The sequence below is a fragment of the Thamnophis sirtalis genome, unplaced genomic scaffold (assembly GCF_051295495.1).
Source record: "Thamnophis sirtalis isolate CommonGarterSnake01/CBP01778 unplaced genomic scaffold, rThaSir2_p1.2 scaffold_4, whole genome shotgun sequence".
Taxonomy (NCBI): Eukaryota; Metazoa; Chordata; class Lepidosauria; order Squamata; family Natricidae; genus Thamnophis; species Thamnophis sirtalis.
In genome coordinates, this window is record NW_028261384.1 from 39,938,397 (window position 1) to 39,962,307 (window position 23,911).

A 23,911-nucleotide genomic window follows, 5' to 3' on the forward strand; every position below is an offset into this window, starting at 1 on the left:
CAATTTGCTTCAGAGTTGTTGTGGGGAAAATAGAAAGAGGAAGGAGTATTATGTTGCTACACTGAGGTATTTATAAAAAAAATAAAGGCAGGGAAAAATAAAATAAATAAATAAATAAATAAATAATCACATAGATAGTATACAGCCTACTAAAATTGCATTAACTGAAACTTCTTAGCATTTTTTGCAACTAAATTAGTGTATATTGCTATTTTGGATAATGCCCATTCAATTATTCATTTTTATGGAAATTTTTCAAGTAATTTTTTTTATATCTTTGTTTACTTTCCCAAGAAAGTACATTTTTATTATATCAATGTTTACAGATTTCCAAAAAAACTACTGCATATCTTAATTTTAATTGATCATATTTCAAAGTGTGAAAATATCAGTGATGAAAATATAACAACAGCTTTCAAATACCTACAAAATTGTTCTCTAAAAATATTTTATTCAAATTTACCTTGGCTTTTTAACTATATTATATATTCCCCAATTGAATATATTTGCCCATACAGTATAAATATTTTCCTGGGAAGTAAGGTGGATATAAATGTTTAAATTTTGGTAAATAATAATTTATCAATGTATATTTAATTTCAGTGAATACAGTGAATATAAAAAGTCCATACATCACTGTTAAAATGCCTGGTTTTTTGAGATGTAAAAAAATCAGATCAAGATAAATCATTCAGGATTTTTTCTGTCTTTAATATATAGTGCATTCAGAAAATATTCAGATCCCCTTCACTTTTGTCAATTTTGTTATGCTGCAGCCTGAAATTCTAGTAGTTGAAATTCATTTTTCCTCATTATTTATGTATACTCAGTACTCTATAATGACAAAGTAAAAACAGAATTTTAGAAATGTCTATAAATTTATTTTAAAAAAACTGAAATATCACATTGGCATTATTCAGACTCTTTGCAACAAAACTTGAAATTTAATTCAGTTCATTTCTTTACTTCAAGAAATTTAATTGTGGTGACTGTGGGGGTGTTTTTCAGCAGCAGGACCTGAGAGATTGGTCAGGGTTGAGGGAAAGCTGAATGGAGCAAAGTGCAGGAATATCCTCAATGAAATCTGCTCCACAGAGATCAGCACCTCAGACTGGACCAAAGATTCACTTTCCAACATAACCACCATCCTAAGCACACAGCCAAGAGAACAGAGGAATGACTTAGGGACAATTCTGTGAATGTCTTAGAGTGGCCCAGCCAGAACCCTGACTTGAATCCTATTGAACATCTGCGGAGGGATCTGAAAGTGGCTGTCCACCAACGGTCACCATCCAACCTCATTGAGTTTGAGAGGATTTGCAAGGAAGAATGACAGAAAATCCCCCAATCTAGGTGTGTAAAGCTTGTTGCATCATACTCAAAAAGATTTGTAGATATAATTGCTGTCAAAGGTGCTTAAAAAAAGTAGTGAGTGAACGCCGCATCAGCATTATGTTTGACCTCAGGAGGTGTGGTGGGGGTGGCCAGCTATAAACCACTTGTGTCAGGGGTGCCAGTGGTGGCCCAAGAGCTCTGCCAGCAAAAATGGGCTGTTTCCAAGGTGGCCTTGCGGGCCAGATCTAAGCACCCCGCGGGCTGAATCCGGCCCCCAGGCGTTGAGTTTGACATCTCTGCCCTAAAGAGTCTAATACCAATGTAATATTTCAGTTTATTTGTAACTAGCTGATAACCCAGCATTTTCGAGGTATTTATTGATAGGGGGAAAATGTCCAGACCAAATACAATTTCTAAGATTGGATTTCCACTTTCTTAAAGGGAGTCCTCTAGTGGAGTACTATGAAGCCATTACCATGGCAACTCCACTACACTGTACAGTAGAAGCCATTTTACAGCCGTACAGCCGAAGCCATTTTAAAGCACAACAGGCTGTATCTTAATAGAACACACACACCGAGGGGTGTTAGGGGTGTCTTACCTCCATAGTATTTCTTTCCAGAGAGTAAGTCATCTGTGTACCAAGTTTGGTTGAAATTGCTCAAGGTGTTCCAGAGTTATGCTGGAACATACACAAGCACACACAGCCATTTATATATATAAATTTACAGACATTTCTAAAATTCTGTTTTCACTTTGTCATTATGGGCTACTGAGTGTAGATTAATGAGAAAAAATGCATTTCAACAACTGTAGATCAGGCTGCAGAATAAGAAAATTAACCAAAGTGAAGGGGGTCTGAATACTTTCTGAATGCACTGTAACATACAAGCAATAGAATTCGATTGAAAAGCAAATAAATCTTTACAGGAGAAAATAACAAAAAACCTACACCTTGCAGTATCCCCATGGTCACATGATGATCGTTCAGATGCTTGGCAACTGGCATGTATTTACAATGGTTGTAGCATCCTGAGATCACATGATTGCCATTTCTGACTTCCTCGAGGGGCTTCAAATAAGAAAGTCACTGGGGGGGAGTTGGATTCACTTAGGAACGAAAACAAGAGGTCATAAAATCAGGTGCAGTCACACGATGACTCACTGAACAACTGAATTGTTTAGCAGCAGAAGTTCCAGAACCTAGCCCCAGAAAGAATTTGTCTCCCTACCCAACTAGAAATGGAAATTATAGTGTAAGTCGCCACATTTTAAAATGACCTATGTGATGTGGCCAACTTAGTTTTGGTTCTTCCCTGAAAATGTAAATGCAACCAAAGAATGCCTCCTACTAATTTAGACGTCAAAAGGTCAGATTATATTCTTTTAAGGGAGACTAGAACAAAGTTATAAACAAGAGTACTTTTAAAACTTACTTCATGATATACTGAAGGTTTAGATAAAGATGGAATTGTAAAGCTTAGGATCCTACTATTCCCCTGTTTGTCAACTATTTCCTGTGAGAAAAATAATCAAGTTATTCATATGCATTTCATAAAAAATGCACATCAACAAACATAAAGCAGAACATAAACTCCCAAATCATGCCATATTTATTATTATAAATAAAGATAGAAATTTATACATTATGACTATAATTATATATATAATTTATATGTAGCAAAATCTAAACATTTATTTAATCACATTTATGTAACTCCCATCTTGTTCACAGAGTAATTGTGAAATTTTAATTCTTCACTCTCAGGGTATTTAACTACCACGCACCCTTTGAGTCATAGTGTTTTATCACTTTGAAAGAGATTGTTAAAATCATAACATGGTAATCTTGCATGAAATAATATGAAAGTGAGAGTAGCTGCAATATATGTTTTTACTTCTTTATTTGTGAGAAGACTATTAAAATGCCATAAGGTATATCACTTAAAATTAGGAATTATTACTTTAAAATGTTTTTGAAAGCAGTACATCTAGTTTTGTAAGTTCTTTGCAGAGACCATTCACACATTTAAAAGAGTATTTAAATGGTTTAGATTATTAGTATATTCTAATAAAATGCTCTTTAGGTTTTTTTAATGGCATTATTGATTTTGCTCTGCCTATTCAGTACTTATTAATTAAACTCACTGCCTAGCATTTAATGCAATTGTCTCTTGAAACTTTACACTTTATGAGAAATTGTTTTCTTTTTGAGATACATATTTACTACAGAGAGAATAATAATTTGATAAAATAGCTTCTGGCTTAAGAAAGCATATAGCTCAAAGAAAGTTTCAAGATAGCTTTTACATTAATACTAAGGATGCTGTTCTAAGTGCAACTAAAACTTTTGAAACAGCACTTAAATTTCCTTATTTTTACAGAATCAAAATATAACACATTAAACTTTATATATGCCAGCAATTACCAGCAAAGAGGCTGTCTCCTACTACTTTGAAAATGAAATGAATTTATACTATATACTGCAGCAAATGAAACTATCAGAAGATACAATGGTATGAATCCATTCTTCCTCGTTCATATCTATTAATAGAAATCATTTATCATTTTTATATGCCCATATGCATTCATACTCAGTTTCTCACATGAAAGAAAAAGACATATTCTATATACTTGAGAGTTCTCCTCTATTTCTAAAGCAAGCAAAAAAATGTACATGCATCCTATTATAGTGCCCATAAATATCCAATTTTCCTTTTATCTCTTTTTTTCACACGACCAAAATATTGATGATTGGGAAGAAAGCCTGCAAAAATTTTAAAAAGACAAACCTATGTTCAAATTCATTAATTCCAGAATGTAGCACATTTTCTTATGCAAACATTCACATGGACCTTGGACTAACTTTACATCTCATAAGCATATTCAACAACTTCACATGTGAACCATCTCACCATCACGAAAAAATCTTACGGATAATTGTGTAAAAAAAGAATGGTTAATAATCACATTTTTGCTACCATCTATTTCAAGCTAGTTCCTTCATCCAACTACAAGCAATTACCACCATAGAGAACACCATTCAAAATATGTTCCTCTTCCAGATGTTTAATATTCATCATAAAAAGTGGTCACTTATACCAATGTCAACATGAATGAAAGTCGCTGTGGTTAAAGGAACCTAATGTATCAAGCAATGAAATGTAATGACAATTAAAGCCTTTTGGGGGAATTTAGTAACATATAAATTATTGAATGAATGAATTCTAAGTCTAGATACAAACCAAATTGTAAACTCCTAGTAAAAGTGCTTCTATACAGCCACTGCTTTGTAGGTCTTTACTAGCAGAAACAGCAAGATAGCACCATATCAATTGTGGAAGAAATTGAAGTGTGAACTGCAGAAGAAGTTCCTCACCACTGCGATAAAATTCAAATAACTGGTGACAGACTGGTTCCAGCAACTGAAATGAAAAACAAGCATTAAACATTTGGCAATGTTTAAATATGTTACTGTAAGATGCATTTTCTCACGATTTTTAAAAGATTCCATTTGTTAAGTATTATATTGGTTCCCAGTATTTAGTAAGCCTCATTTGTTCAGCTTATTTAACAGATGTAAACTTTGCATAGAAGATAACAGGAACCCTTTTTACTGTATGTCTTTCACACAGCAAGAGACGAAACTGAATCCTCATTGCTTAAAATTGTAATAAGTATAATCCTTCCTGAAGATTTCACTTTTTTTGAAACAATGCACATTATAGTTATATTCTACTTCACAATAGCTCAAGAAAAAAGAACATCATTTAGAAATTGTTTCTAATTTTCATGTCTATATAGAACAAGACCAACAAAACATTTAAATCTAAAAAGAGTATTTTAAGGAACGAAACAGAATTTTATATTCTATTTTTTACTTCTTGTCATCATATCACTATGCAATGTATTCAATGTTAGCCCCGATTAATTAATAAATTAATTAATATCTACATACCTCATTTTGTAGATCTTGAATAACTTTATATATAGATGAAACCAAGCAAACCTTGTTTTTCAAATTTTTAGCATAACTTGCTATAGATGTTTCTGGTACAGTCTAACAAAAACCAGTTAAGATATACAGATATAAGATAAATTTAAGAGATCATCTAATATATACCATTCTATTTTTTTAAAAAAATCTGTTCAATTAAATATACCTCTATATCAAACACTAATCAAGCAGGTACATTAAAAAATCTTGCAACCATTGGCAAGAGGGCAATGGCCATGTTCTATTAACTCTCTTGGACAGTAGATTAGTATTAATTCTAAAATTTTATATTGTAATCTCTAATAAAAAATAATATTTTATAAATCTTTAGTTTCAAATTTTCTTATAACTCAAGAATCATGGATTACCTTGAATTCTGATAACCATTCTTCTACGATCCCTGATCCCGCATCCAACATATTTCAATGTATTCTTAATCTTCAACCTTAAATTGAGGGAATAAGAAGTAAGTGTTAATTTTCTAATATGTTTTTCCTACAAACTGGGATTACCCCAGCAAGATTTCACATTTTTATACAATATTAGTAGTGGTATAATTATTTTTCATTTAACACAAACTTTCTGACAAAGTACAGAGATAAAATTAATTACCAGCAAAGAGGCTCTGTCTCCTACCACTTTGAAAATGAAATCTACTGAATTTATACCATACACTACTACAAATGAAAATGTCAGAAGATACAATGTTATGAATCTATTCTTCCTCATTCGTATCTATTACCCTGTTTCCCTGAAAATAAGACCTCCCTGGATAATAAGCCCAATTGGGCTTTTGAGTGTAGGTGCTAAAAGTAAGCCTCCCCCCAAAATAAGCCCTCCCCAAAAATATTGCGACACAGCAGCAGCCATGAGGTGACCACATTCGCAGCCTTCTGCAACCTCAAAAATAATAAGACCTCCCCAAAAATAAGGCCAAGTGCTTATTTCAGGCGTCAAAATTGCCTTATTTTCAGGGAAACACGGTAGTAGAAATCACTTATCATTCATATATCTTATCTCCATTTGCATTCAATATATTTCAATGTATTCTTAATCTTCAACCTTACATTATAAGCATAAGAAGTAAATGTCAATTTTCTAATATGTTTTTCCTACAAACTGGGACCACCCCTGCAAGATTTCAACTACGCTTGCCCTCTGCATTGATGCAGAAAAGAAAGCAGAACCAGAACAGAAACTGAACTGGTAATTTTCTCTTTCAACTCAATAGCAAATAAGAAAGGGGCACTAAAGGCCACCTTCAAGATTTAAACATTGTAGCCAAAGGAACTGAACTGTAGCTATACAGTATTGCAATAAAAGCATTCATTCTGATCCCATACTATATATGTGTTTGTGAATGCAACTTCTTTCTCAGCTTAGATGCTACAGTATCATACAGCCAAGTAGGACACACAACTAATGACCAGTGTTTCCTAAGTCTGAGATAATTTTCTAACAGTTATGTGGCTTTTAAATAGGAAGGTTGTGTAGTATATCAGCTACTTCTCCTTGGAAAACACAATGTTTAGAAGAAGTAAGTGTAGCAAGATATGATGGGGCAGGAGAGGCTCAAGGGTGTAGGGTACAGCCTGGTGTGAAGTAGCCCAAGGGACCCAAAAGGACAGGATGTGGGGAAGATAGGCAAGTAAAAACAGCTGCAGCATCCCTGTGGTCAGTTGTAAGAGCAGGTAGATTGCTAAGCATCCAAATTTTGTTCAGGTAACTATGGGGGCACTAGAGTGGCCATAACCCTGGGTACAGAATGTGAATCCTTTTTTTAGGACCATCACAGTTTCAGACAATAGTGGAAACAAATGGGCTAAGTCAAGGCCCACCTGTTATAATTTTCCGCAATTGTCTGCTGTTACACAATTCATACAACTGATAGAATTATTTTCAGAATGCAGGAGAGATAAGCATTGTTCAAATATATATACAAGTTTTTGGTTAGAGAGAACATGATGTTGTTTGACGAAAACATATTAGCTTATCACTACACTCAAACACTGAATTTGAAGTAATCAGGTCATCATACATAATTACTGTAATCCATGTTTGCAGAGAATGCTTTAAAGAGAAAACAAGTCTTGTGCAATAGTCCATACATAAAATAAATTACTGAAAAATTCACTTCTAAATAACATTAAAATACCAAAATGTCATTAAACGTCATCAAAATTACCAAATCGTGGGAGATTTCTGCAGTTAGGTTTCAGAAATTTAAAAATAATATTTTTAATAAGTTCATAAATGAAGGTCAAGTTTTATGAACGCTAAAATGCATCTGCTGTATGTTGATAGATGTAGGCATAGAGCTTAACAGGTTTGTAGGTTTCTTTTCTCTATTTCTATCAATAGGACGCCAGCTAATCACGAGGAAGAATAACATGTTATTTCCACAAATCCAGGGTACATTATCTTGAGCTGACAAGACCGTACAGAAACGAAGAGTTTTTTCCCCCTGGAGTGTATTTATAACTACAAAGAACAAGTGACTCATTTAAGAACATTTAATAGTGTAGTCTTTAGAATGTCTTTTCTATTAAGTAACTATTTGATGGAAATTGAAACAATTTAAACTTCCTGAGTATTTCTTTAGAATATTATTGAGTATTCACTAGTCTCTTTCTTGAAGCAAAGGCACAAGTTAACAAGCAAGAAAAAAATATTATCATAAGACTATATACAGTTTATTTTATGAATTACCCAAATAAGAACTAAAAGCAAAGCTTAAGGTTTAAGGTTTAAATTTTAAGTTAAGTGTAAGAGAACATCCATCTGATCTTGATAAATATAAATCTCTGGGACCTGATAGATTATATCCCAGTTTTCAGAAGGAGCTGACAGACGTTATCTCAGAACCATTGTATCATATTTTTTTAAAAAAATCTTGGAGCACTGGAGAACTACCAGAGGATTGGAAAAAACCTGATGTGGTTCTCATCTTCAAAAAAGGAGAAAAACAGACCAATCAGCCTAACATCAATACCTGGGAACATGGATGATGATGATGATGATGATGATGATGATGATGATGATGATGATGACAACGACTCATTATCATTATCAATATTAACTCCGCCGTTGCCGGTCCCAAGCCCGGATGAGAAAGGAGGAGGGTTGGGGTCAGGTTGGCAACCTGGCCCCATAAAGAAAACCCGCCAACCCATATAATATGGTGAAAGAAACGAATAAAAATTCTATACCGCATCGGTCGTCGCACAGGTTAACAAGGGCCGCGGCGGATGTTGAGGTCCATGGACATCCGTCGACAAATGGGCTACAAGTGGACTAGCCAACAAAACAACAAAAATATAGTGCAGATGAAAACCGTGCCATAATGGCCTGTTACTACAACTCAGAGCCAGAAAAAAGAGGTTATTTAAAGCGAATGTGTGAATTATGGAAACAACAATATCCAGATTCAAATGTTAGTGAACAATGACTAGCAGATCAAAGGCGATTTATTATATGGAATAAAGTGTTTAATGAAGTTGAACTTGAGGAAATTCAGGCAAATTGCAAAACCAAAAAAACAACATCACAAGCGGAAATAACTGATACTCAAGACACAACTAAAGACATTGCAGTAGAACTCCCAGAAGAAGCTGTTGGGAAGGAAATAACAACACTACCACTAGAACCAGTTATCACTGAACCAACTGATGAACTAACTCAAAAACAAAAAGAATTGAAGGATAAGATCATGGAGCATTTTCTCCTTAATGAGGAAAGGCAACATTTACCATCACTAAAAACTGTGCCTAAGAAAATTTTGGCCCATATCATGAAAATGGTTAATGCAGTGAATCGGGATCCATCTTGGAAACGAACCAATTAATGTACAGTGCAGCTGTAATAGTCACTAATGAACTAGGCATTAAAATCAAAGTACCTAGTCACACAACAGAAAAAGCATCAAAACCAAAGTGGAAAATCCGATTAGAACAAAAAGTCAAAAAATTAAGGGCAGATGCTAGTAACTTAAAGAATGCATGAGAAATGGATTAAAAACAGCAAAATCAGAAGATATAGACTGGATACAAGAAACATCAATGAAGCTGTAGAGATTGTATAACAGCAACAGCTAGAAAAACTGAAAGATATGAGGCACGAATCATCCAATATAAACAAAATCAGCAATTTTGATCAGACCAAAGGCGTTTTTATCAAAGTCTTAATGTGAATGGTGACACCAAAAGTGAAAAACTAAAAAAGCCGGCCACAGTTGAATTCTGGAAAGAATTATGGGAAAATGCAAAGGACTACAATAAGGAAGCAAAGTGGATACATGACTTTGAGAAAAGCATTGGCAACAAACAAATGAAAGTATTAGAAATAACAACTGAGATGGTCAAAAATCGAGTAAAAAATGTAAAGAATTGGACATCACCTGGAAAGGACCAATTACATGGTTTCTGGCTCAAATATTTAACCAGTTTACATGCAATATTGGCCAGGCAACTGAATGAAATTTTACAAAAGGGCCAAATTGATGAATGGTTGACAACTGGAAAAACATACTTGATTCAGAAAGATGCAACTAAAGGAACAACACCTGAAAACTACAGACCAATAACATGCTTGCCAACAACCTTCAAATTACTCACAGGCATTATTGCAGATAACATGATGGATTATTTGGAAACAAACATCTTGCCAGTAGAACAAAAAGGCAACAAAAGAAGAAGCAGGGGCACAAAAGATCAGCTAATTGATAAAATGATATTAGAAAATTGTAAGAACAAAAAAACGAACGTGAATATGGTCTGGATTATTTACAAAAAGTCATTTGACTCATTACCACATAGTTGGATCATAAAATGCTTAAAAACAACTGGCATTAGCAAAAATATTACATCCTTTACTGAAAAGGCGATGAAACAATGGAGAACTGAGTTGGCAGTAGGGAATGAGAACTACGGAATGGTTAATATCAAGTGAGGAATTTACTAGGGTGATTCACTTTCACCTCTTCTCTTCATCATTGCGATGATCCCACTATCAGTAATCTTTAAAAAAATGAAATTAGGATATCAAACAGCCAAAGAAGCTGAAAAAAAATCGCATTTATTATATATGGATGATTTGAAATTCTATGGAAAGTCAGAAATAGAAATCCAATCACCGAAAAACATAGTCCAAGTATTTATTACTGATATTTCAATGCAGTTTGGCATGGAAAAATGCGCCACTGTATCCATAAAAAGGGGCAAAATCACTACATGTGAGGAAATTGAAATGCCCAATGGCCAACTAATTAAATGCAACAAAAATGAAGCCTACAAATACTTAGGCATTCTGCAGTTGGATAACATCAAGCATTGAGATGTAAAAACTATTGTCAGGGGAGAATACAAAAAAATTATAATATTAAAACAGCAACAAACTGGTGGGAACATCAGCCTGAAAAAGTCACCGAAAATCAGATAGTCAAGATCTTGTGGGATTTTCGCATAGAAACGGACAAAATATTGGCGCATAATACAGTTGAGAAAAATAAGGTTACAATCATAGACATCGCAATACCAGGTGATACCAGGGTCAACGAGAAGGAATATGAAAAAAATCGTGAAATACCAGGACTTAAAAATCGAAATTCAACGATTATGGCACAAACCAGCAGTGGTAATTCCAGTGGTAATTGGCACACTGGGTGCTATTCCAAAAGCACTGGAATTACATTTAAAACAGTTAAAAATTGACAAAATCACCATCAGTCAAATGCAAAAAGCCGCACTGCTTGGATCTGCACGCATACGTTACGACGTCCTAGGCCCCTGGGTGGGGCCCGACTAGTAATCAATGCCAAATCTGGCGAAACAACTGGTTGCTGTGATACAATTCTGTTGTTGTGATGATAATAACAACAACAACAACAGATCTATGAACATCTAGAAACAAATAGTTATAACTTTATAGTAGCCAGTTATGCCAAACCAATCTAAGTGATTAAATTAGAAGACCAGCGACATAGTACACTTAGACTGCAGCAAGGCATTCAACAAAGTAAACCACAACCTACTTCTTGGTCAACTAGAAAAATCACCACTAGATGGATTTGTAATTGCCTGACAAACCATATTTAATGAATAATCCTTAATGGTACTACAGCTACATGGAGAGAAGTAAGCAGTGAGGTACCCCATGTTCTATCTTAAGCCCAGTACTTCTTCAATATCTTCATAAATGACAGATGAGGGAACAGAAGGGGTACTCCTCAAATTTGCAGATGACAGTTAGCTGGCAGGTATAGCCAACATCCCCGAAGACAAGCCCAGGCTCTTCACATATCTGAATAACAGGCCCTATCCTACAACAAGAAATTTAATATGGAGAAAAGCAACCTTCCCTAAAGCCTCCGGAGAGCAAAAAAACAGCCCTATGGGCAAACCGGAAGTTTGGGAATGGACTTCTGGTTTGCTCGTAAGATCGGTTTAAGCCCTCCAGAGGCTTCAGGGAAGCCTCCTGAAAATCCCTGAAGCCTCCAGAAAACTAAAAACGGGCCTACAAACAAACCAGAAGTCACTTCCGGTTTGCTCAAAGGTCATTTTTTGCCCTCCAGAGGCTTCAGGGAAGCCTCCTGAAGATCCCTGAAGTCTCCGGAGGGCTTAAATCAATCCTATGAGCAAACCATAAGTCACTTCTGGTTTGCTTGTAGGGTCATTTTTTGCCCTCCGGAGGCTTCAGGGAAGCCTCCTGAAGGTCCCTGAAGCCTCTGGAGGGCCTCCAATAGGGTGGGAGAGGCTGTTTTCGCCCTCCCCAGGCTCCTATAAAACCTCTGGAGCCTGGGGAGGGCAAAAAAAGCATGCAAAAAATGGGGGGAGCGCCTCTCATGCACGCATGCACACTGGGGGGGTTGCAAGTTGCATTATGGGTGCGGCACGCCTGTGGACGACCCCCCTGTGCTTCCCCCCTTATGGCACACAAGCTAAAAAAGGTTTGCCATCGCTGGTGTAGGATCTTCTGCTTAAGTAGGGGATTGGACTAGAAGACCTCCAAGGTCCCTTCTAGCTTTATTCTGATTGATTGATTGATTGACAATGCTTTCACATAGGACAATGATCCTAGGATGTCAATTTGTTTTTTTTTTACATATTTCTTTAATTTAGCAACCCTGCAGAATAATTCAGAAAATCTGTTCCAATTCCAAACTATGCAATTTCATATTTCATACCAGTGGACATTATTTCATGCTACATACTATTCTATACCTGGGCATGATAAATAAATCAATTATTTCATAAAATAAACTAATCTCACAAATTCTAACATACATTTCAGAAGAGGACAAAGTATTTTTTATGAAACTTTCTTAAATAACTGATTTAGTAAGAAAAAATTGTATGGTCAATTTTGTGTCACTTTATGTATTTTAGAATATATAGCAGAAAAAAAATGCAGTCTCTTTTGCTGATATCTATGTCTTTTGCCACTGTTATTTTTCAATGTTGAGTAATGATGTCTTGGTTTTTGGTGTGATGTATATTCTCCTTCATAAGACAGATGGATTGTTTTTCTTTGCTGCCCTGTTTTATTATGGATATCACCAAACCAATTCAAAAAAAAATATTTTAAATCCAGAAAGAGCCAATCATTTTCTCCCTCAGAGAAGGAAACAGCATTACAAGGATTTACAGAAAAGCCATCAAGTCTGGATTACTCCTGATCACTACATGGTTACAGAATTCAATTAGTCCAGGGTTTTTTCAGCCTTGAATCTATTGTTTCTATTTTCCTCCAGATAATGCCATATGTTAAAAACAAATTTAATTCTCTGAATTCCCCAGCCCAGTGGTGGGTTCCAGGCAGTACGTCCTGGTACGGTGCTCTGGGGGGGGGGGGCACCCGCCCACCCTCTTTACCTGTGCTTTAAGCTTCTGGCGCTTCCACGCAAATAAGACCAGCATAACCAAGAAAATAACAGACAGGGATTAACATTATCAGATGATTTGCTAAATTGATCAGTTCTAAAGAAAGTGCACTCTTCATCTCTGGTGCATGCTCTGAGAAAAGTTAACTAAACTCTTTCTAATTCAAGTTTTGATCTACAAACTTAGTATGAAAGAAAAGTACAGAATGGCAGCAATTATATGCTATTTGTCCAATAAATATGATCAAAACATTTGCTTTTCTGGGGCAAACAACTATTTTTGTGTTTTGGTAGTTCATAAGTCAGATAAAACTAATCTTACACAATTTCTCCCAACAAAGATGGCTGGGATACTATCATTTCCTAAAGGACTGAAAAACAATAGATAAAAATCTGTGATACAACAACCAAGAATTTGTGCCTGCTTACTTCTTTTCTGCTTGTGTTCTGTACAAATTAATGAAGCGCATCTGTATTCCAAGAGCAGCCTGGAATCCAAGGCTATTTGGAATGGCTATTCTAAAATGTTGTCACTCTGCCACAACCCAGAAGAAAGAGTTGAATCTGGAAAGTTAGACCTTAGACCTCAAGTAGACCTGAGATGATGTTTAAACTTTCTTCCATAGTTACTGATTGGATTATGTGTTTATTTATTTTACTAGATTTACATACTTCAGTTGTTACCAATTCTTGATTTGTTGACTCTTCTTGAGTTGCTATAAATTTTTCATTGGAAAAACAATTGTAAACTGTGCTATTTTTCATTTTCTTCTATTCCTGATTCCATGTGGAAACTGTAAAATCCTGCTCGGTGTGATTCATTGAGATATTTATCATTAGAGGTCTTCTTGAGTTCTTTCCTTGTGGAAAATACCAGTTAATACTCCAAAAGATCTTCAGTTCTTTTACAATAGCTTGGTGAGTGTTATTCACAGTATTATCAATCACTTCATCTTATCTTTCCCTATGATTTTCTTAGTAAATTCAAGAATGGTTTACCACTGCTTTTTCTCACGTAGTATGAGAACATGCCTTTGCTTTTGTCTCTACAGTGATAATCCTTTTCCACATCCTTCTGTATCACTGTTGCCTGATATACTACTTGCTTTACTGAACAACTAGGATTAAGTTTCACACCATGGATGACCCTGATGAGAATACATATTCTTGGCAAACAGTACTGGTATTTACTGCTCTTATTATTATGAAGGTCTTCCTAAAATTCAATTGTATTGTGTTACATCCTAAACTTGAGGCTAATAGAAAACCAAAATAAGATACACTGATTGGATTAGTAGCATTGTGAGATGTTTCACACCTATGTCACACAGTTATGTGATTGGTGGGTGGCAGAAATCTTTCTAAGGATGTTGTGGGTACATCTGTAACTGTTGCTCGATTGTCTCATGTTTCTTTAGTTATTTCTATGCTTTGAATTTTCTGATAGTAATTTTATGCTGGCATATCTGTTGTGCTAGCTGATGACAGAAAGAATCACAGAATTAATTGATATATTAGTTCCTCACCTCCTAAAAATTAAAAAGTTTTCATATGAGAAACAGCTAAGGGAACTAGTCACGATTAGCCTAAAGAAAAGAAAGCTTAGAGTGACATGATAGTCGTTTCCCAATAACTGAAAGGATGTCACAGAGAAGAAGTTGATTGTTCTCTAAAGCATCTGAGGTCAGGATAAGAAGCAATGGGTGGAAGCTCATCAGAGAGAGATCCAACCTGGAACTAAGGAGAAATTTCTTAATAGTGAGAACAATTAGTCAATACAACAGCTTGCCTCCCAAAGTTGTGGGTGCTCCATTTCTGGAGGTCCCTTCCAGCCCTATGATTCCATTTCTATATTTAACACAGAAATTAAGTCAATTTGGAAACTGCTATTTCCTATGATGATTCATATGATCCACCTCATAGATTCTCAAGTATTATTGATTGATTCTGCCCCTAGTATAGAAAAAACAGCTTGATGATAAAACATCAACCACTGAAGTACAAGATTAGTATTTAGAAGGAAAGCATTCAAATCCGGATTTCGTTACAAAGTTAATGGAATACATTTGGAATAACCAGCTCAAAACTGGGGAAGAGGGGGGAGGATGTGAAAGAAAGAATGTGTATATCGCCAGTAACTGGTGGAAGAAGTTGGTATATAAACATAATTAATTATAATATACTGGCCATAGAAATAAACAAATAGCAAAGTCACATGGTTGGGTCAGTGTAATACAATTCCAACTACCTGCATTATCAAATTTCTAATTTTGCATTTTGGATAAATTTTCAAACATTTTTAAAAAGTAGAATAGAAAGTGCATATTCTGGAATTTTTGCAGAATTTCTCCAAAACAGCTTGATTAGTTATCAGTTGAAAATAATACAATATTATAACTTTGTTACTGACTTTAAAATATTGTCAGAATCCTTGTGCAAAAGAAATCACCATGGCACACAGTTACTCAGCAGAAAATCAGCATTATAGTGAACTCTAAATGCTATTATAAATTCTATTTCCATATATATATGGGTGAAAGGTATCTATTTAGAGTTACAACCCCCCCTGGCTTGGCTGATAAGGAGTCGAACTCTGTGGCTTAGTGGTTAACACATCTGCCTAAGATGCAATACAGCACAGGTTCGATTCCCAGTAAGAGTATGGCTAGCTGATGAGAACTAAATAGCTTGAAATAGATCTATACTAGTCTCCCTTTATTTATTTATCAGCACAAATACAACAAATGTAACAAAAAGGCAACAGTAAAAATATTGGGTTTCTGTCTGGATGGTCACTTGTGACGAGCCGAAGGACAGAGAATGGAAGTAGTGATCTTCCTCCCATATTTGGGCATACCGGGCGTTATCTAAATACACACACACACACACACACACACACACGTCAAATGAAAACATACTCTGATGCCAAGATAAGCATCTATTAAACTGTGTTATTTGTCACAAAGGTTTTTAATGAGTCATAAAATATGAGTTTCTATCCGGTTGATTCATATTAATTTTACTCCACACCCTTTTGATTTAGGGGGAAAAAACCTTGTAGCACAAAAGAGTTAACAATTAAAGACTATAATTCAGAATATATGTTTAACTATTATGCATAGTGTAAATTCCTTTAAGAAATTTGCTATCTTTAAATCATAAAACTACATGTGTGGAATATAATGTAGCTTACCTATCAAATCTAAAAATTTGAAATGACAACCTTTACTACACATATAAAGAAATAAACAGAAAAGTAGCAAAGGCAATTTGTATTTTGCATTTAATAATGGAAAAATGATTTTAGAAATATCTTCTTGATATAGATTTTTCAAATTTGTGGTAGTGATTCATAGAAAAATAGATCAAAAAGATCAAAACTCATAATTGCATTATGATCAAGTAAAAGCAGCAAGAACAGTCATGCCAAAATACTTTTTAATGACAAGAATAAGAATAAACTGACTAATTTGTATCTTTCAGAAACTAAATGCTAGCATTATCACTGTAGAAACTATTTTCATAACAAACGTTTACAATTACTCACTTTATTAATAATGAATAATCTGAAAGATAAACCCTTTGTTGGCATTTCCAGTCATATTTCTTCTGACAGAAGATCTAGTTGCATATAAATTAATTTGTGAACACAGATTCCCTTGAAGAAAATTAATTTTCTTTGCCTATAAAAATATATCTATAGGAATCTAAGTGCCTTTGACAAAACCCTCATCAAACATCATATTCTGAATGCGCTGATTCAATGATGGATAGGACGTTGAAACCAACTAGCTATCCAAATCCATATTTTTCCTTCTTCAAGCATTTTATGAAGTAAATTCTTTGGGCTGTAACTACTTTTCTTCTGTCTAGAACCAGTTGCAAGATCAGGCTAAAATTCAATTTTTACATAACTTAGGATCCATAATTATGAGAAAATAATTAATTCACCAACCATCTATTTCTACAGATTTTCATCATGGTATAAAATTGTGATCTAAAGCGAGAGCACAATTCTACACATCCCAGGATAATGTTGCAGGATCCAATCTGGGTCAGTCACTAGGACGAAAAGTTTAGTCTTCCAAGCTTCCAATCTAACGTTCCATTAGCGAGAACATCCCTGAAGATGGGCTCCAGCACAACTCCGAAAGCTTGGAAGACTAAACCTCTGGTCCCAATGATTGACCCAGATTGAAATCTAAAACAAGAGTCTACACAAATTTTACATAGGTTGCATATAAAATCACTCTCATGCCTATCTGCATTCAATGAAACAACCACAATTACTAATTGGACTATTTTTGGGTATTGCTCAAAAATTTGGATCTACAGAATTTATGGAGTCAGATTATTTTTCCTTAGATCCCAAATGGAACCAACATTAAATCACAGAACATATCTATCTGGAAGAAATAAATCATTACAATCATAAACAAACCAATTTTAGCAGCATCAAAAAAGCCAAAATCATGATAGTTTTGTGCAGATGGGTGTGATACATGATTTAATTTTATATGGCTTCTTTCTAACATCATGTGAAATCAAAAAGTAACTTACACCTCAGAACCTCATATTTCCACATGGAACCAATATCAGAGCAATAGTAAAAAGGAGCAAGCAAGGGTGTAACTCAAGGTTATCAACAACATATAGTTACATAACACAATCATTTTTTCTCCCATACCATCTCGCTGTTGTGTTCATTCTTCCCAGTTTTCCCTTAACTGCTTCCAATGCAATCTGTCAGCACAATAATAGTTAGAAGTACTCTTATTCTTATTCATTAGGTCTTGCATGATGACATAATAGTTACTTTTTTAAAACAACATCTTTAAAAAGATGGAACTTATCTTAAACATAAAATTGTATCTCCACAGCTAACATAAGTCTATTTCCATTGAGTGTTTTGATGTTTAAAACTCTATGGGCTGTTTATATCTTTCAGCAGGAGGCAGCGCCTCTTTAATTTTGGCTCAAGTGAGAAGTAGAAACATGCAGATCTGTTTAATATTGGAATGATACTAGAATGGTTGACTGGTCTGGAAAATCACAGTGCAACATATCAGTAGTGATGTGGTGTATAATTAGTCTCATTGCTCTATAAGCCCTGATCCCCTGCAAAAATCATGTCAGTTAATGAGATTTGGTACAATTAGTCCTCAATTTACAACAGTTTTAGTGGCTGTTCAAAAGTATCGTAGCTCTAAAAAAAGTGACTTATAACTACTTTTCACACTTACAATCTTTGTAGCATCCTTATGATCAAGAGATCAAAATTCAGATGCTTGGCAATCATTTCATACTTATGACTGTTATAGTGTTCCAAGGTCATGTGATCGCCTTTTGCAACCTTTTACAAGCAAAATGGGAAGACAGATTCATTTAACAACTATGGTACTAAATTATCAACTGCAATGATTCACTTAACATCTGTGGCAACAAAGGTCATAAAATAGGACAAAACTCACTTAACAAATGTCTCACTTAACAGAAATCTTGGGCTCAATTGTGACCATAAGTCAAGGACTATCTATATATCCAATCCACTTGCACAAAAATCTTTCAATCATTTGAAATAGTTCATTGCAGACTGATGGAGCATGCATGTAGTCTGTGATTTCTGTGAGCGTTCAATGTAGGTCCCATATAAAAATTATAGAAATGTTAAGACTGCTTGTTAATTGTTTATATATAGCAAAGGATATATAAAATTAAAACAGTAACTAGGGTTAAATGCCTGGAGAGGGACTGCAAATCATACAGTGCATTATGCCCACACATAAAAAACGAAATCTAGAAAGCTCTGTTTTGATTTCATGCTCCTTTGATCATTTTGTCAACCCACTCTTAAAAATTAGCAAGGGGAGAGGTGTTGTTTGAGTTATGGTGGAAGTTTTAAAACGCTCCATAATGAAGGATCAGAGAATCATCTCCTTCCCTCTCTCCCCCTTTTAATTCTTGCTGCAATTGGCTAAGCCGGAGAGAAACTCGCCGGGCACAGGCAAAAGCAGCAGCGACCATAGACTTGCACAGGGACCTGATACCTCCCGACGCCGCCCGGTTTGACTCAGAACTCGGCCCAACTTAAGTTCCCGGAGTTCCCTCACCAACGGAATGGGACCGCCCCAGATTCGGAGGCCTGAGCGGGAGGATCTAAAAAGCTTCAAGTATCCCGACCTGACCCTTTAGACGTGGACGAGCCGAGAGTCGAGCCTCGCACCAGGGACCTTTTTTTCCCCTCCGCCTGTTAGCAATTCGCTTCCCTCGCCGCCTTCCCTCACAGCCCACAACCGAGTCCCACTTTGGCGCGTGGGGCTCGAGCCACGCCAGTCACTCGCTTGGCCGCCTTCCGTCGTCACCACAACTTGTCACCTCTCCAGATCGGGGCTGGAGGACAGTAACCGGCACGCCCTGAACCCCGCTTCTTGGCTCCTCGCCGCCTCCCGCCTCTCTCCTCAGAGGGGGAAGGAAGCACAAAGGCGGGGAGAGGAGAGGGGACGCGGCGAAAAGAGCTAATTCTCCGAGTGGGGACGAGGGTTCAAAGCTGCGACCTCGCCGTGAGGAGAAAAGAAACACGCTGACGTTCCTCCCCACTCCCGCCGCTGACAAAACCGCTATTCCAGAGCCTGTTCCAGCCAACCATCCCAAAACCCAACACACACACACACACACGAGCGCTCACACAAAGAAAGACGTCCCCCCCCCTTTTTTTTACCCTTTTATCAGGAAAAAAAAGTTCCTTCAGAGCGCACGCCTGTTCCTCTGTCTCACTCTGGGTCAAGACGGCGCCTCTCCAGGCCCGCTGCTTCTCCCCTTTGGCGTCGCCGATCTCGGCGCGACTTGCTTTTACAGCTCCCGACAAAAGTGTGAGAAGGACAGAAGAGCTGATGGACGGAGAGACTCGGGGCACGACAGATGCCTGCCCCGCCCAGCAGAGCCGCTATTTGAGTGGCCATTAAAGAGAGCCAATAGCAATACCGCAACCCGTTACGACACCAATAGAAATTAGTTAGAGAGGTGGGAACTCCAGGGAGGCCCGCCTTTTTTTCTTTCTCTCTCTTTTTTTTGTGTGGTTTCCCAAAGTGGGTAGATCCCGCCGCTTCGTGAAGAGAGTTGCATTGTGACGCGTCGTTGGAGATAGTGCTCGAGGGGAGGGATTTTATTTGTTCTGTCAGCGTCTGATTGACAATTGGGTTCGGAGGTTAAAATAGATGAAAGTTCCATTACCCTCGTCCTGCCTCTGCGAATCAGGGCATGCTGGGGCGAAACCCATCGTTACCTCTCCGTGGCCTCAAGTTTTGCGATTAGCCTGGTTCCCTATTACTGTATTACATTCCGCTAATTACTATAGGTTTAATTCCAAAGTCGTTTTGGCATCTTGAAAACAAAAATAACAATTGTATACCGAAAGGTTTGAAAGTGCAGCGTGCACTTCGAAATAAATGCTACTTTGTATTTAATGGGAAATATTCCAAGATAAGTATTTCAGATTCTTAAATATGTGTAAAACTAAAACAATAATTAGAGCTATTAGAAATGAGTTTTAATCTTCCAAAGATACTGTTTTTAAGGCAGGAACTGATAACTTCTACTTGTCCAGGTGGATTTAAATTTCTGTTAGAAAATCATTGCCCAATGGACTACCGTATATACTCGAGTATAGGCCGACCCGAATATAAGCCGAGGCACCTAATTTTACCACAAAAAACTGGAAAAGTTATTGACTCGAGTATAAGCCTAGGGTGGGAAATGCAGCAGCTACCGATAAATTTCAAAAATAAAAATAGATACCAATAATGCCATTGCCCATTGAATAACATATACAGCCTGCCTGTGCCCATTAAATATACAGTAGCCATTGTAAAAATTTGCTCTGCATAACAAATTATTATCACACAATACCGGTGTATTCAATGAAATACTTCACTCACCTCATGATGCTGATGTCCCGCTGTGATGATGATGTCCCGCCTCCTATGACACACGGCACAGTGATTCCTATCATTGGATCACTGTACCAGAGGAGGTGGGACATCGCTATGTGGCTGCTTGCCATAACAAGGAGGAGGTGGGACATCGTTGCAGAGCGGCAGGAGGGGGAGGAAGGGGAATCGTAAGACAGCCCTGCATTACATTAGAACGTGAGGAGGGGGATGGTGCGGTGCACGCTGCGCGGCAAACTGACACAGAGGGAGGGGAAACTCAGGGGCGCTGGGCCATTCACGAGCGTCACCCAGCGGCATGGCCCCGCCCCTTTTTCTCCTCCATTTCGGACAAATTTTTCACTGACTCGAGTATAAGCCGAGGCGGCTTTTTTCAGCTCAAAAAGTGGGCTGAAAAACTAGGCTTATACTTGAGTATATACAGTAATTCCATTCAGTATTGCTATTAAAAGTACTACTCAGGAGTTGGGTAAACTGTAATCCAGCACATCTGAACAATATTAGGTTAAGGAAGTCTGGCTTACATGCTTTTAAAGTTTCAGAGCTACAGTTCTCTTCAATACATTTGTTTTGCTTTTTGTTTTCCTTTTCAGCAGTCTGGGCTTTGAGATAAACTGTGGAATATCCTTAGTATAAATTAGAACCTTAGAGCACTGTGTCCTAAACCAGTGTTTCTCAACCTTGGCAACTTGAAGATGTCCGGACTTCAACTCCCAGAATTCCCCAGCCAGCGAATGCTGGCTGGGGAATTCTGTGAGTTGAAGTCCGGACATCTTCAAGTTGCCAAGGTTGAGAAACACTGTCCTAAACAGAAAGAAAAAGGGACTTTTTAGGGCCCCTTACAATTTGCACATTACACTTTGCATACCTGGTTTAACAACTCTGTACCAGCAGCATTTATTTTATGGTCCCTAAATGACCATGAAGATTGTATGGAATGGAATTCTTCAGTAATATTGCTGTTATTTATATGATCTTATGTAAATGGCCCCAGCCTCCCATTGAATTTTTGTGATTATCAAGATTTGTTCTGTGTTTATCCATATATTAGATTAGAAGACTAATTAGATAGTATTGCATTTTCTTTTTGACCAGGGTGTTGAACTAGAAGACCTCCAAAGTCCTTTCCAAGTCTGTTATTTTGTGATAACCTCCAGCATCAATTTTGTATCTAGACCCCTTCCAGTCAGGCTTCAGGCCCGGTTACAGCACAGAAACCGCTTTGGTCGCATTGATGGATGATCTCTGGAGAGCCAGAGATGAAGGACATTCCTCCATCCTGGTCCTCCTTGACCTCTCAGCGGCTTTCGATACCATCGACCATGGTATCCTTCTGCGACGACTGCGGGAGGTGGGAGTGGGAGGCACCGTGCTACGGTGGTTCTCCTCCTACCTCTCGGACAGGTCGCAGTCGGTGTTAGTGGGGGGGCAGAGATCGTCCCCTAGGCCCCTAAATTATGGGGTGCCTCAGGGCTCGGTCTTATCCCCCCTACTATTCAACATCTACATGAAACCGCTGGGAGAGATCATCCGCAGGCACGGGATTAGATACCATCAATATGCGGACGATACTCAATTGTATCTGTCCGCCCCGTGCCAACTCAATGAAGCGGTAGACGTGATGAGCCGGGGCCTTGAGGCCGTTATGGACTGGATGAGGGTTAACAAGCTTGTGCTCAACCCAGAAAAGACCGAGTGGCTGTTGTGTTTTCCTCCCAAAGATTTGGCTAATATTCCACCACTCAGGCTGGGGGGTCAAATTTTATACCCCTCAGAGAGGGTACGCAACTTGGGAGTCCTCCTGGATCCACAGCTGTCATTTGACCACCACTTAACGGCTGTGACCAGGGGGGCATTCGCCCAGGTTCGCCTGGTGCGCCAGTTGTGACCCTACCTGAATCGGGAGGCGCTCACAACAGTCACTCGGGCCCTTGTGACCTCTAGGCTGGAATACTGCAATGTGCTCTACATGGGGCTGCCCTTGAGGAGCATCCGGCGACTTCAGCTAGTGCAGAACGCAGCCGCGCGAGTGATTGCGGGTGCACCCCGATTCACCCGCATAACACCTATCCTCCGCGAGCTGCACTGGCTACCTGTCGATCTCCGGATGCGCTTCAAGGTGCTATTAATCACCCATAAAGCCCTACATGGCGGTGGATCTGGATACTTGAGAGACCGCCTTCTGCCAATTACATCCCTGCGACCGATAAGATCCCATAGATTAGGCCTCCTCCGTATCCCATCGGCCAGCCAGTGTCGGCTGGCAACTACGAGGAGGAGGGCCTTCTCAGCAGTAGCCCCGACCCTTTGGAACGAGCTCCCCGTGGAGATTCGTACCCTCTCCACCGTCCAAGCCTTCCGCATAGCCTTGAAGAACTGGCTCGCCCGTCAGGCCTGGGGATAAGGATAGTTACCCCCCCCCCGAATGATGAATGTATGTTGCTTACTATTTTATTATATGTTTCTGTCTTAATGTCTGTATTCCCCCTTCCCGGTTTTGTGTGAGCCGCCCTGAGTCCCCTCAGGGAAAAGGGCGGCCTACAAATACTAATAAAATTCTAAAAAAAATTCTAAAAAAAAAAAAAATTGTACTCTTTCTGGGTAATTTCACTGATCAGCAGGACCAATCTCCTTTCACCTAAACTTTCTCTTCTATTTGCCATGCCAGCACTTAAATCCAATATTTTAACTCTGTCCATCTTCAACAGTTGGTTTTTTGTACTGCCTTTAGAATAAAATTGGATAGAAATCCTATAA

At 37.6% G+C, this 23,911-nt stretch overlaps 1 protein-coding gene across 4 annotated transcripts in view; it reads right to left on the bottom strand.

Moving 5' to 3' along the window:
* The window catches only part of HYCC1 (hyccin PI4KA lipid kinase complex subunit 1), a 40,711-nt gene extending 20,588 nt beyond the window's left edge, over positions 1-20,123 (bottom strand). For 3 of the 4 annotated variants that reach the window (XM_014055053.2, XM_087712779.1, XM_087712782.1), the window contains exons 1-5: positions 19,927-20,123; positions 5,701-5,777; positions 5,294-5,395; positions 4,581-4,760; positions 2,772-2,852 (exon numbers count right to left, since the gene is read on the bottom strand). In XM_014055053.2, coding sequence (XP_013910528.1) covers positions 2,772-2,852; positions 4,581-4,760; positions 5,294-5,395; positions 5,701-5,751 — 414 coding nt within the window. In that variant the 5' untranslated portion in view covers positions 5,752-5,777; positions 19,927-20,123. Of the gene's footprint in view, positions 1-2,771; positions 2,853-4,580; positions 4,761-5,293; positions 5,396-5,700; positions 5,778-13,880; positions 14,398-19,926 lie in introns of those variants that run through there. The other variant, XM_087712780.1, reaches the window with a different exon arrangement.
* Positions 20,124-23,911: the final 3,788 nt, after the last annotated feature.